This window comes from Struthio camelus, chromosome 1 (genome assembly GCF_040807025.1).
Source record: "Struthio camelus isolate bStrCam1 chromosome 1, bStrCam1.hap1, whole genome shotgun sequence".
NCBI lineage: Eukaryota > Metazoa > Chordata > Aves > Struthioniformes > Struthionidae > Struthio > Struthio camelus.
The window spans coordinates 21106257-21121528 of record NC_090942.1 but is presented as its reverse complement, the minus strand read 5'-3'; the positions used below and the strand labels follow the sequence as shown (position 1 = coordinate 21121528).

Below are 15272 nucleotides of genomic sequence, written 5' to 3'. Positions count from 1 at the left end.
TGTTTCTCAGCAAATGTCACAAATGGTTCTACCATGGTAATGGAAAGCTGAGAACATTATTCTCTGGAACCCAGAGAACAGTTTGGTTATACCAGACTATTCTTATTACTTAAACTTCTGTGCCTTTTGCAGTCTGGGCTATGGAAAGTCTCTATAAATTCTTGATGTTTTGTTTTTTCATTATTTCATCTTAGAGTTGAGCTTAACTAGGACCAATTCAGTTGGTCCTTTTCTTCCCCTCAGAGCTGGGGAAAGAGTGGAAAGTGAACACTTCCACAGAGTAATGTGCTATTAAGGACCTCCTCAGAAATTCCCCAGTAATATCAAAAAACTTCCATAGTCCTCTATATAAAAAACTTGAGGGGATTTTAGAATAGCAAGTTCCTCTTGATATGAGGAAGCATTATTTTTGGCTTGAAACATTCACAGAACTATTTTTACTGGGAAGATAGTTCCTTTGAGTGCAAGTTGATAGTAGTTTCCAAACAGAATTCATGCTTCATTGTACTATCAACCAAACCACTCCGACAATCATCTCTGTCGGATTCTTGACATTTGATAGTACCATAACGGCTATGCCTGTTCTAAAAAATTCTGTTGAAGGTCCTTGAGTGGTATTTCCTGTGTTCCCAAAACTGTTTACTACTTCTCCTTTTAATTTAGCCCTTATTAAATGCAGCACTTACCCTAAAACTCCAAGTATATGTGGCACGTAGACTCATCTCTGGCACTTAGAGCAAAAACTCTGGGAAAATACCGAACTAAAAGATTTTATTCTCAGGCTGTCAAAGGAACATATTCTAATCATACTAGCTGAAGAAAAATAACTAGTCTTAAAGATGACTGGTGAAGGTATTTTAATACCACTGGACATTAAAACTTCAGCTCACAAGGTCAGCTCTGACAGCTTTTGTTTAACATAAGAATCCAGTAGAATCATTTTTCTCACAATATTCTTGTAAATATCTATTGCATACACAGATCCTATACTCACTGATCACAAAAATACATTTAGAAAATTCGTCTGAACACAGAAATTTTCTTAAGTATATACATTGTCTTTGGCTTCCAATGTTTAACTGTTCAATACTATTTACACGCTTTTTATTTCTGAGTGCATCAGGGTAGTGTTTATGACTTTTTCATAGCCAAGCAGACTATGCTCTTTTTAACCATATCCTCTACTCTTTCCTTATCCTTGTATCCATCATCCCAGTGTATTTCAGATTTTTATCACTTCCCTCAGAGCTTCAGCTGGGTGTGCCTTAATTTACTTACAGCTGGAAAGGTCCTGCAGAACACACCAACCAATTTCAGCTCCTAAGTTTGCCGTTAAGCTTAGAGACATGTAGAAAGCATTGTACATGACAGGCTTATTAGCTTTGCCTCCTAGACAGGATAAGGGGTAACAAGAGAGACAAGCTGACTGTACTATGCTTGCTCTGTGGAAGGAAAAAAAAAAAAAAAAGGAGAGGAACCTGTATGTAGCAGCAGATTCTAGTGAAAATCATCTATTCATCAATTCCAGAGAGCACTCCCTGCCCAAATGAAAAACAGACATAGTAACAAAGGAAGGTATTAATATCTTAAAAAAAAAAGACATATTCAAACAAAATAAACTTTTATTGAATGCAGTATTAGGCATTCCATTTCATTTAAGGGAACAGCACTTTTCCCCCAAAGAGATTCCCTTTGACAACTTCTAAAAGGTATTTCAGATATAGAAATACTTCTCATGTCAAGAAACACCAAACTTTAGTTCAATTTATTCCTGAAATTATGAAGTGCAACATAAGTCCTTCCAAGAATATGACAGTTTCCAGTAGGCACTACAAGGAGAAATCCGCAACTTGTGTACAATTGCTGGGTACATTGCTTTAATTCAAATTTTATACTTACCCATCTAGAGTGTTGTTTTTAAACAACCGTATAAAAAAGTGGTATTTAAGAATAAAGAAATGCAGCTTAAAGAGCAGCTTGTCACCATTAAAAAAACCCTAATGGCAACCTGCGTATTTTATATCATTTCCACAGTACGTCAGCTAGCAGAGCCTTAGTCCAATAATTTAAAAGTTTACATAGGAATGTCTTTGATTCTGATTGTAGATCATAAGTCATCATGTCCACCAGGTGAAGGCTCAGTTGCTACAGTCTCTTTTTCCTCTCCTGTGGAATTAAGTATCATAATTAGAATACAAATAAGAACATGTATATTAATTACACCATATATTTTTGACTTTAGGAATTTTAAAAGCCCAAATCAGGATATTTATCAGGACCAGGCAAGCAATAAAGCCATACAGATGAACTACTTGCAGTAGTCTTCTGGTCTAACTTATAAAATCTGTATTGGATGCAAACAAGACATTTCAAATAAGCTGATATAATACTGGCAGTGGAAAATAAAAGCAGCATTGCTATTTCTATTCTAAGCCTTTGTTTTCACCTATTTACAATGAAGTTTCTGCTCTCCCCACTAAAAGTTTAGGAACACTATAAGTTTAGTTTTTGAACACTATAGGCAAGGTTCACTCAGAATTATCTTATCCAATGCAAACTGCTCAGTGCAGATGCAAAAAACAGCCTTTAAGCAGCAGAACAATTTCATTATGCTGGTAATAACATTAATCTAGGAAAAGAGTTAAGTCAGGTTGTAAATAGTTCATTTTTATTTTATTCTTATAAAATGGCAGGCTACATAATGGGAAAACACAAAAGCAAAACAAAACACATAACTAAACTCCTGAGTACCTGCACAGGAAAACCAATGTAACTATATTTCTAAAGGAATAAGAACAGAGAGTAAAGCTCTGAACTGAATGACCTTACAGAGCAATACTGCACAGATCATTACAACCTATTATAGCGAAATGAACAAGCAGACTAGAGTTTAAGGAAAAATAAATAAGCTAAGAACTAGAAAAAAAAAGTCATAATACTGAGTCTGCCTTGCATCTATCCTAACAGTCCTTTTTGCAAAACCAATCCTATCTTTTGCTTTGGAATTGTAAAAAGCAAAAAGAAAAAAAAAGAAAAAAGAACACACCCACACACACCACATACACTAGTTAGAGTAATGAAACAATATTGAACACAATTCTGCATGTTTCATACATTGAAGAGTAGAGTTCAAATGATAAAGTTTAACATCATATTTGAATTTCTTGACTAAAGGTACAGTTCATGATGCAGTCAAAATAAACAGCTCCCTACAGCTACAAGATATATGTTATCTTGTTTCTCCTTCTTACCATCTACTTTCGCACCAACTCTGGCACTTGTGTAATCACAAGATGAATTCAGCTCACTCCTTCAGCAAAAAAACACTCTGCTTAGTTTTCTGAAATTTCAGTAACTTGAATCAGCTTGTCATGCAACCAGACAAGCCCATCAGTAATTATAATAAAGGAAAAGGCATGACAAGGAGGAAGACCTCCTTCTTATAATAGCAACAATCTGCTAGCTCACTTTATCTATTTAATGAAGCCAGACATTTAGTGACTTTCAAACGCAATCTCAAAATCAAGCAAATAAATTAACACAACAGGACAAAATGCATTGTTTGAACAAGAAAATAGGTATGCCAGATGTGGCCTCCACCACAAACCAGTTCACACTGCATCTGTAGGAAGATGATAAGTTATACATGCTGCTTGTAATATATATATTACAGATGATGACTTAAATCTTTAAAGAGAAATACGCTTCTAGGTTGTAGATATAAAAGACTTGAGAAAATCTGAAGTTACAAAAGCCACTTGCCTGTTTTTACAACTTGAACACATGTTCCATCCTTCTCTTCAAACCCTTCTGAACATACACACTTGTAACTACCTTTAGTATTAACACAGTCTTCATTCTCTTTAATGCATACCTTTTCTGGAAGGTTACATTCATCTATATCTAGAGATAGGACAGAGAAAGGAAGATTCCACTGTTATTTTGTTACTTGTGCTCAGTCATATAAACAAAGTTCTATCCAATCACACAGGCTGTCTCCAAGCATTTCCAGCACAGCAGTTAATTGCCTAATAGAAACACGGAGGAGTAGAATGATGCTGCAACAGGTTTAACTTCTGTTACAATAATATGCTATTATAATCCTGCTTCAGACTGAGTTTCAAACTTATTCAGACAGTATTGTTTTGTATTTTTTGTAGGCTCGATGTGAGAAAATGAATTAGGTGATTTCATTCCTCTCAAACTACCAAAGATTTCCCATGGTGATATTCTTTTGATGTCCTCGAGGTACAAGTAAAGGGAAAGGAACCTGTAAATATTGCACTGTCACAATCAGTTAACAGGTACTTATCCTCAGTACTTTCTCTTCTCCTCCTGCAGGGAAACTCCATTTTCATTCCTTTTACTACTATTAATAGTGAATTATAACACTGAAATAAGTATCATCTGACTTTGGACATTTATGAATTAGCAGAAACACAAAAGTCTCTACTGAAACACTTTCCTCCTGTTGCAGAACTGGATACAGACTCTCACTTCTACAGAAATGAGAAATAACTGACAAGAGACCCATATATTTGTTTCCCGAATCAGCTATAAAATACTTCGCTTTTTTTGTAAGCATGTTTCACTTTTAAGCCTAGTCATGCACATCAACTTAACAACAAAGAATGCCAATAGATTTTTTTATTGCTAATAATCTTTTTTTTTTTTTTTTTTTTTGAAATCAGCTGTTGTGGTATTTCCATAGGCTCGAAAACTAAAGCAGAACAACATGAAAGTGCTTAACAGTTCCTCAACTTGGCTGTGTAAGTGTTAAATGGTATTCTACAATATACTGTTAAATCCACCAACCTGTACACTTTTCGTCTTGCTTTATGTATCCAGATGCACAGGTCTCACACTTGTCAGAACCTTCCCCTGTGCAACCTACACAGCTAGCATCACACGCTAAAGACAGAATAATTTAAGCAAAAAAATTTAAATAAATACGGGTTAAAAAAAGTATCATCCTTAAAGCCAGTCAGCTTACCCACAAAAGAAATAACCAGAAAACTTTTCACCTTCCTTAAGCTACTATAGGCCTAAAGCCTCACACTCCCCACACCCAATCAGGATCAGACAGCATTATACTAGTTGCCTAGTCTCAGGCGCTTCTCTAGTGTTATCTCAAGTTAAAAATTTAAAAAGCATAAGAAAAGACTAACCTTTTTCTTTCTTAATCTATTCCTTCTTTTCAAGAGGAATAAGTCTCCTTTGAAACTTACAGGCTAAGAAGTTTATCTGTTAGTGAACTAACAGATACGTTTACAGTCTTCAAAATCATGTAGCATGACAGAAAGACTAGATTATACTGAAAAGGCTCTTTCCAAGAAAGAGGAAAATTAACCAAGAACCCCCAAAACAGTGTTGTTCTGTCAAACAAAAGAGTGACGAGAAATGATTTAAGTATCACTACAACGTCTCAAACTCTGTTTCCAATTAATACTTGAGGTATTTCGTGAATACAAATATTTTTCAAAAAAATGTCTTTAGTTGAGTAAAGTGAAAGTATTGTCTATTTTATCTTTTAGAATTGTATTCTAGGAAGAGAACAAGAAGATTAGAAAAACCTTTGCATGAGAAGGATCCATCCGTATTCAAACAATACTGATCATCTTTGCAAGGAGAAGCAGCACACTCATCTATATCTGAAATAGAAGAATTGACAAGTTACCTAAAATCGTGGTCATGGCTAAGTAGCTGGATTAATCTTTCAATGCTATGCTTCAAGATCCTGTAAGAACTGTCTCACAAAAGCTGTAAACTCGCACTGCATTCAAAGTAATCATTACAATGAGTTTAGGATCAGATATGTGATATCCTGGACATAAAAGTAACTTAGTAGCTTATATACTGATTTATCCAGCTTGAACTTGCACTAACAAAACAAAATTTTGATCCCCAGAAGCTGCTTGGAGATGACAAAAACAATTTCTTGAATTTCTGGTATGTTTAAGTTAAATAAATGAAAACTTCCAGAATACCTGTCATCCTTGTCATCTTGAAGTCAGTATTTTGCATGGGTTCTTTATACTTTTTACGCAAATAGCAAAAAAAATAAGCAGGCAGGCTACTGTTTTGCAACACTTTTGCTTTTGCTACTCCTACATTACTAAGCTATGGAACTTTTAAAGTATTAAAAAAAAAAATCCACACATGCACACGCGCGTGCACACACACGGTTTAGTTTCCTATTCAAAGGCCAAACTGGAGAAAGCAAAGTTTTGATTAGGATAAGTCAAGCTGAAAACCAGTTCTACCTAGGTAGCTAAAACATGCTAGTCTGGTGAAATCGAGGAAAGGGTACAACAGTACTCACAACTAAAAAATTCAGAGAAAGAAAGGCTATTTCAGTCATCCTTGCTGTCCATCTCATCTTGTTGCTGTTGACATCATTCCTACTAATTCTTTAATTTAACTTGTACTTGATCAGTTGCAGTGATTATTTTGAAAAACAGCTGTACAGACGACAGAATACTGGAGCATCTTAAAAACCTTAGTGTTCTACAGTTGTCTAAGCAGGTATCACAGTAGCTGTAATTCAAATCTTTTTCTCATTAGTATTTTTCAAAAGAAGTCATGTTCACACAACTTTTAGGATACTGTTTCTAGATGTTACATTAAAGTATTTCTTAGTGATTTAATTTGACCAATTTAACAGTGCTATAGAATACGTCATCTACTTGTTAAAGAGTTTATGACTGCAATGTCTTACTCTTCCCCCGTTGTGCAATCCTGCATTGGGAATATTTTTAGTATTAGGGTTTTCCCTTAAATGTTCCAAACATATCATCTCAAACTGATACAAATGCTAATCTAGAAATAGATAGCCAGATGAATTGAAGTGATGAGTTTGATCTCTCCTGGTATAATTTCTCCTCAATAATTAGAAGAGTTAGTATGGCCGGCTTTTAATGAGATGTTTGAACCCTATCAGGGCTGAACATTTATAAACATATAATAATAAAAATAATTGTGTAACTACCAAAAAATATTTAAGTTAATAGGTAAGAGTCTTCCAGTAGTTGGAAAAGCAGGAGAAAAAAAAAAGTTGGGCACTGTTTAGCATTCAAATAAACAAACATTATCTCTTAAAAGAAGCACCTCACTTACTATTATCTGTAGTCGACTGAACTAAAAACGTAAGTGAACAGTTTGATGAAGGCAACTATAATCACCAGATGACTGGGGTGAGGACATAACGTTTGGTCCATATTTCACTGCAGTGTGAAAGTAGTGAGGAGAAGAAAAACAAACAAACAAAAATACCCCTACAAATTGCAGAAGTCTAAACTGACAGAACACTAAGTACTGTAAAACTTGATGCAATCTAATCTTATTAGCCACTGCTGTTGCAAATCCTGTTTGAAGTCTAGCAAGAATTACTCACCTACACAAGCTGCTTCTTCATTTTTGACCCAGCCTTCTTTACAGTCTTGGCAGTCCTTATTACTTGATCCGGTACAAGTTTCACAGGCAGCATGGCAGGCTGAGAAAAGAGAAGACTATGAAGGCCTACGTGGAGAGGTCCAAAACAAGTTTACATCTACAAATTCTCAAAGAATGTTATTAAGGATTCACTAGAAACTATCGCACTTTACCAGCTTGGCCCTCTCATTCACAAGATTATATCTCAACTTTATGGCAATATAATTTACAGAACTGCAGCTTCATCCTACCAAAGCCAGCCATCCAAGTCAAAAAACATACAGTAAGCTTTTTCTCAGGAAGGTGTTTGCAGCGATGAAGTCAAACCTGGCAATTACAGAGGTGTGCACCACTTACAACTGAGTGCCTTGAAATTCTACTCACTAGATGTGGCAGTTCCAGTTCTGAAATATTTGGAGAGAAGAAATCTCGAGAAAGTAAACTTCACTCCAACTGCATAGTGTTGGAACAATAGTTTATGAACACCAGACTCAGCGCTATTACCTAATGAATCATCAGATTGGTCTTATAGCTAGTTGCAAATGAAGTAATGTGTGAAGTGATACTAAAGACACACAGAAGCATACCAGAAATCCAGCTGACTGGATAAGCTTTTTGTTGTAATGCAAATGCATGCATGTGTGTAGCGTGCACGCATGTGCGTGCATAAGAATTATCACGCAGTAGGATAAAAAACCCCAATGTAGATAATGTTGTATATGGTTTTAACCAATTATTATTATTCAACATGTAAAAAACACATAAAAAATAGTGTAGCTCAATCCCACTCCCGCCCCCAAAAAGGTAAAATTCATTCCTAACATCTGGTGAAACTTACATTTACTTAATGAAACTTACATGTACTTAACTGGAATCTATGTAGTTTACATTACAGATCAGCTGTTTTCATGTCCATTTATTCCAATTAAGCATATCTGAGACATGAGGAAAGAAATGGCTTTAAAAATACTCCACTAGCTCCTGATCAACTTCAGCTCAAGATTTTCCTCACAACACTTTGTCTAAAAAAAATTAGTCTTTTCTCCCCACTCCCCTCACCCTCCCATGAAATAGATGACATTCTGCTTCTTCACAAAAGTCAAGGGGAGTCTGAAAAGGTGACTTACCGAGTCTTCGGTATTCCACAACAATGACCAATTGATACGTCCTTTACGGTTAAAGCCGAGTAGTTAAAGACCATTTTCCTGTAACTATTTTTTGTCCATTTATAAGTGTTCCTATTTTTGTTTAGGAAAAAGTGAAGACTGAAGACAAAGATCTAAGCACATTACAAAGAGTTTGTTACCTGTACAAACAGAATGTGTCTCATTTTTCAAGGTACTGTAGTAACCATTAGAACAGTCCAAACAAAAATCTCCAGTATATTCCTTGCTGCAACTACATGAGCCATCACCACCTCGGGTACCATCACCATCGCAGTGGCCGTTTCCATGACAAGGTCTTTCTGATCCACCACGACAAGCTAAAAAGGATCAAAAATATTTTAAGATCAGATGTTAAAGGAAGTAGCTTCCTATTCTCAGCCACAATCACCTGAAGTCCCTTACTTCACAGAAATAGTAAAATGTAAAAAAAAGTCACACTAAAACAGGATAGATTTTCCAGAATCTTTTCCCCTTGACAGCAAGCAAAACACATGGAACAAGGAATTCTCACTAACATAAGAACAACTCAAAACAATCTTCAGCAAAGTCAAGTTATAAACTTCATCTTGGGTAAAGATCTCCGCTTAGGATTTTATCTATTTTCCTAGCTTTCCGACTAAAGCTGGTATCTTTATTTATTCTGGATTTCTGAGAACGCTCATACAGCAGTTGCAAAAGCTACTAGTGATTGTTTAGATCAGTGTCAGGAATTAGCACTTCACTTTTGACAACTGCAAATATAAGAGGCCAAAGCTGCTCTCTAACAGGTTGCAAAGCTTTACGAATGTGTAAGTTATACAAGCTTCTGTGACTGAAATGCCTCCTTTATCACTTTCTATTCATAGGTGGGAGGCAGTTGGAGAAAAGTAAGATCTATTTCTCCCATTCCTTGTTTACCTACTCATCAGCTGTGAATTTGTTCATTTAACCCCAACAGTGTTTTTGCCACTTCATTCTTGAAACCAGTAGCTTCAGAAAGGCCACCTAATCGCCAGATGTCTGAGACCCTTTAAGCGTGGTTCAGGTAGGGATGTGAACACCACCAGATCACACAGACCCTGCACATACAAGTACACTTACTAGCTTTGTGCATTACTTCATTCCTGGAAGACTTTTTTCAGGCAGGATGCTCACAAGGCAGCAGGCAAGTGATTACCACACAGCAGTTGCTGTCTCAAGCAAAGTGTTGTACCAGTTCATTTGAGGACAGGTAAAAAAGGATAGGTAAAAAAGCACACTTTTTTCATTAAAAAAAATTACCAAGGCAATCTGGTCCATATGTTCCAGCAGGGCAACAAACTTCTATTGTTTCTATGCAAAACCACTTAAACAAATCAGGATACTTCTTCTTTCTGTATACAGAAGACATTCATTTATCAATAAAAAGAACGAATATTCTTTGACAGCCTCCTCACACAACTGAACTTGCACAATGCAAACCAAAACAGTCTTCAGAAGAGTAAGAGTCATTTAAGAATCATGCAAGATATTTATTGCACGTGACAGAAGACTAGACACCTCTGCAATATTTTCTTTTCTGAAAGCAAGAAAAAAATGTTATTTCAGGAAGCAGTTTATCAAAGTCCTCCAACTCAAGTTGTTTTTTAAAATGTACCTTTTAAATCATAACGCTATTATCAGACTCTACTCATATTTTATAGCTTGTATTTAAACAGAAGATGTGATATAAGTTACCAGTAAAACCTCTTCAGTTTAAATGGTCTTATTCATGTCCTGCTCTTTAAAAAGAGGACTGTATCTCTTTATCTTTAAAGATTACTTCCTTCTCAAGAATGTAGAAGAGAACCCAGGACAGGTATTAACGCTTGTTCAAGTTACTGTAGATCTCACTTCTTAACAGGACGTACGTTAAAATTCCTCCTCTTTTTAAAATATGAGTCAAGTAATATTTCAGAAGGATTTATTAATACTAAGAAATTAAAAGTTACGTGCTACTCTGTAAAACAAGAGCACGCCCCAAATTAACAGTAACATCAGTAAGTATTATTTTGTAAGCAAGCAGGAAGACTACAGTTCTGAATGATAATTCCGAGGGCTAAAGTCTCATGGTGTAAATATAGAGCGAAATCCCAGTAACTTTTAATAAAAGGAAAGCTCTACTGAAGGTTTAGAACATTGGTAGCGTCTGACAGTAGTTAAGTCCTCAGCATCTCCCATGATAGGTACTTTCTTTTCAAGCTTCTCTTTTTAGACAATTACATCTGACTGTACTGAACTCCAAGGTTCAGGTCCTGAAAATTGAATTCAAGTAGACTATCACTCAGAACATAAAAACTTGGCCAGGGGGAGAGGGATATCTAAGGTACCTACGGTAAACTGTCTTTGGAAATTACTAAAAAAAAAAAAAAAAAAACCACACACATTTTTAGTAGTAACATTGCCCTCTCTCCTTGCACTCAATCAATCGTCTCACTCAAAGGTCTATCAAATAGGCAAATTTTCCAAAAATACACTATTGATAAACACATTTTATGAATGGTTTTGCTGACATTTTAGATCTATTTGGTCAAATTCTCTAGTTCAAGGCCAATTTCTTTCAGTTCTACAAAGTTAAGAAAGCTTCAGGAAAGCGAGTTAGATTTTACTCTAGATTGTGTATCTCATCTTTGCGCAATTTGCATGTTAACGTGCCCTCATTTCCTGTACAGTCAGGTAACAAAATAAGCTATGAGGCAGTCATTAAGGACCAAATGGATTAGCAAAAATCCTTATCCAGGGATGAATTGGTATAATGGCAGTTTATCCTACTGAATTCTGGCTGACTGGCAGCGCTGGCAATCTAAGGAAGTAAGGAACACTCAGAATAAACACGATCTGGAGTCAAGAAAAGAAATTTACATGCTACAACGCCATGCTCACACTAATTATATTTTATAGTGGTACATAAAAAGCTCATTTATAGTGGAAATCATGGGACAGACGGGAAGGCAGACAGGGGCAACTGCTACCATCCTCAAGAGATCTAACTCCAAGACTTTTATAAGTGTATCTAGGTTTTTTTTTTTTTTTTTTTTTTTAAATTATCAGGACAACACAATGTTTCAGGGTGGAAAAAAAGATACAAGAAACAAAGTCCCCCTACAGTTTAAAGGCAAAGGAAAAGAGAAAAATAGGATCAAAGTAATGAAATCTAAAGTTTTCCACTGTTAGTTTGTTTCAATAACCCACTGGTAACTGTAGAGGCAGTAGGAGACAGCGTATGAGAGGTAAGATTGGATGCTTCGGTGCAACACTTCAGGAAATGAAAATAAGGGAATTTTAATTGCAACTTTAAGTGCAAGAGTTGCCATTGGGTACTACTGCTGGATTCAGGCTAACTTCTAGTCTTAAGTGTCCAATGGCAACTCTTGAAGCATAACAAAGAATTAGCCAATCCAGCTCTATATGGGACAGAGAAGGAAAAAGGCAGTAGATGAGCCCCTCTCCAATGCAAATTTTCAGATCCCCAAACTGCATTGTGGGATCCCCAATATAAGCCATTCCATATCATTGCCTGGCTGACAGAATCAAACATTCCTATTGTATATAGGGAAAAAAACAGCCTGGGGACTGTAAAAATCTTGGTCTAGCATATTATCCACTCAAGGTAAAAAAAAAAAAAAAAGCCCTCATTCATTGATTACATAATCTTTGAAAAGAAGAACAAGTATTCATCATTTCTAGTAAACAGAATACTCCAGTAAGCTTTCTTTTTCATCTAAAATATATTGAGCTGCTCTTCCCACTTCCTCCTGTTGTATAGCTGGACACTACTTTCATTCATGGAAATTTAATTTGGAGAGTGCAGTACAAATAAGCTCATAATTCTTCAAATTTGCACACCCATCTGTACTCCACAACTGTAAAGGGAACAAAGTGAACTTCTAATTATATACTTTCTAGCCTTATGCTACAACTAGTATGTGGTGCATTCTCTTAGATATTTGTCCACACACAGGTCTCCACAAGAAAACTGTTACTTACAGTTTGAACCACCATCTCTCTATATGTTCTTCATGCTCTTCTACCATGTTGTTACATTCAAAGTTGCTGCTGTCACACAGATTCTCTATGATCTCTACTAGACGGATTTCACTAAGAGTGGGGGAGGGGAAGTCATAAGTTTAATTTTAAAATAGTCTATGACATTCTAGATATATTATAAGAGAAGCTAACTTCACGCCTAGACTACTTTATCAGTTTATGGTGTTTTCTGAACCAGTAGCTTATCTGCAAACATAATAAGAAACAGATTATACGTTATTAGATTTTTAATCAGTCCAGCAAATTTCAAGTGCAGTATTTTACCAGGTTCAACAGTAAATTTCAGGTATTAGCAATATAGGCCCATGAAGCTTCATTAACTGAGGTCTGAAAATCCCATACTTGCATCTCAGTGATCACACTAAGACTAAAAACTGAATTTGAAACTCGTAAGAGAGTATCAGATCACTTTGCTTACTAATTAAACATATATGCCAAAGACTACAGCAGTCTGCGCTTCTTCTAGTTACCTGTTCGACACTGAAGGAGTGCAGATTATAGGGAGCAGTTGCTAACTCTAAAACAACAAGTATGGCAGTACTCCAAGACTAAATCCAAAGCTTCCACGACAATTACTTAGTTATACTCTAAATATCATTATTTTGAGACTTAAATGGCCTTAAATAGAAAAAAAATCTCTATTATGACCAATGATAACATTAACGATCTCATTCATTTCTGATAGCAATAAAAGTTAACAAGTAACTTCAGTCTTCACTCTAAATTGCAAATACAGTGTAACCTGCTATATTTTAGTAGGAATTTAGGATTCCGATACATGAACCCTTAACTGGCATGCTGAATTTTTAAGTTTCAGATGGACTGTGCTGTAAAATTACACATAGTGAACAATAAGCGTAGCTGAACCAAAAGCACTGAGGCAGCTTACCTCGATTCATACTTTGATAGGGTCTTCTCTTCCCAAGCAGTGTTTCCACCACCAAAATTCTTCTTTGCTGTATCTGCTAATCCCTGACAAATGAAAGTACCAAAAGAATCCAAGCAGAACACAGTGTTATTTCTAACCAAAACTAAGTGCAGTAGTAAGTAGTTGAACAAAAATTGTGAAGGGTGCCTTACAGAAACTTCAGTAAGTCTGTGATGGTAATCAAATTGCTATGTTAAGAAAAAAAAAAAAAAGGCAACTGATAACATGAGAAGTGAGAAAAGATCAGTTATAGCATTACACCATGCCTCATTTTTCATAATAATGAAAAAAGACTTCATGAGAGTCTGCATTTACATAAAAAAACATACAGGTGTCAAAGCTTATATCTTTTTCTCAAAAAATTTACAATTGAGTTGAACTGCACTTCTACATCATTCTTATTTGGTACTACTTCGGCCAATCTTCACTGTTAACCATGTAACGGGTCAACTTAACTAAATCACAACAGGACAACTCGGCTAAACTTCCCCGAGTTACAGTCAAATCATACTTTGTGAAAATCTCAAAAACTAAATTGACAACACTGAAGATAAATACAAAGACTATTAAGTATGTGTGACCTCTGTGGCTGCAGAGGCGCCCTTGTTGCATATGTTGCATTTACTCTGCCTCACTGTTACAAGTAACACTACACACACTTTCTAGGGGATGATGCTTTACCATTAACAAGTCACACAAAATCTACAGGCTAGAACAAAGATAGCAAGTTCTTTCTGCATTAAATTGACAGCACAGACTTTGTTGGCAGAGTGTAAGGAGTTCACTAGGCTATCGACTACTTCAAGGACTAAAATTGTTACTTAAGGTGAAAGAAAAAGGCTACCACATACTGAACTGACTTCAGGTGAATGACCTGCCACGTAAAGGGCTATGCAACCAGAGGGATCCAGAGCGTGACCGAGGGCCTTTACCGGCTACGCCATGCGAGCTGCGCGGCCGTATGAGGGGGCACGACGGCAACAAATCCCTCGGTTCTTGGCAGACCCAGACCCAGGCCCCGTCACACCAGGCGGTGCCCGAGCAGCTTGCTAGCCACTCCACGGTGCTCGCCGAGGCCACACGAGCTGCTGCGGGGGGATGCGGGCGGCAGTGAGCCCGCACCGGCCCGGAGACCGGCCGCGGCCGCCCGCGGGGCTCCCCCTCAGGCGCGGAGCGGCCTGCGCAGCCGCCGCCTCCGACGTCCCGCTCAGGGCCGGCGGCGCCCCGCAGCCGGTCCCCGGCCGGCGAGCCCGGCGCCCCCCGCCCCCACCGAGGCCACCGCGCCCTCCGCGGGACCCTCCCGGCCGCGGCGCCCACCTGGTTGAACCTGTCCACGATGCCCCGGCAGGTGGAGCACGCCAGGCGGCGGCGCTCGCCGGCGCCCAGGGCGGGCGGCGGCAGCAGCAGCAGCAGGGCGGCGCACAGCGCCAGCAACGCGGCCAGCGGCGCCCGGCCGGGGCGAGGCGCGGGGCAGCGCCGCATAGCGAGGGGAAGGGGAGGGAGAGCCCTCGGGAGAAGCAGTAGGGCCGCCCCCGGCCCAGGCACCAGGTCGCGGCGCCGAGCCGAGCCGAGCCGAGCCGGCCTCAGCAACGGCGGCACCGGCCGCACAAGCAGCGCGTTACCCCAGCTTCGCCCCGCCCCGGCCCCCGTAGCAACCAGCCAGGCGCCGGCCCGCGAGCTTCATTCAGATTTCCGCGTCAGCC

General features: G+C 38.0%; 1 protein-coding gene across 1 annotated transcript; it reads right to left on the bottom strand.

The window, feature by feature from the left end:
- Positions 1 to 1604: 1604 nt before the first annotated feature.
- CRELD2 (cysteine rich with EGF like domains 2) lies at positions 1605 to 15272 on the bottom strand. The gene is made up of 11 exons (XM_068931262.1): positions 15161 to 15272; positions 14887 to 15076; positions 13531 to 13613; positions 12582 to 12692; positions 9858 to 9949; positions 8738 to 8914; positions 7394 to 7492; positions 5574 to 5651; positions 4816 to 4911; positions 3763 to 3903; positions 1605 to 2166 (listed from the first exon to the last, which is right to left on the bottom strand). The coding sequence occupies exons 2-11, from the start codon at positions 15049 to 15051 to the stop codon at positions 2108 to 2110; spliced, it is 1101 nt and encodes a 366-aa protein (XP_068787363.1). The 5' UTR covers positions 15052 to 15076; positions 15161 to 15272; the 3' UTR covers positions 1605 to 2107.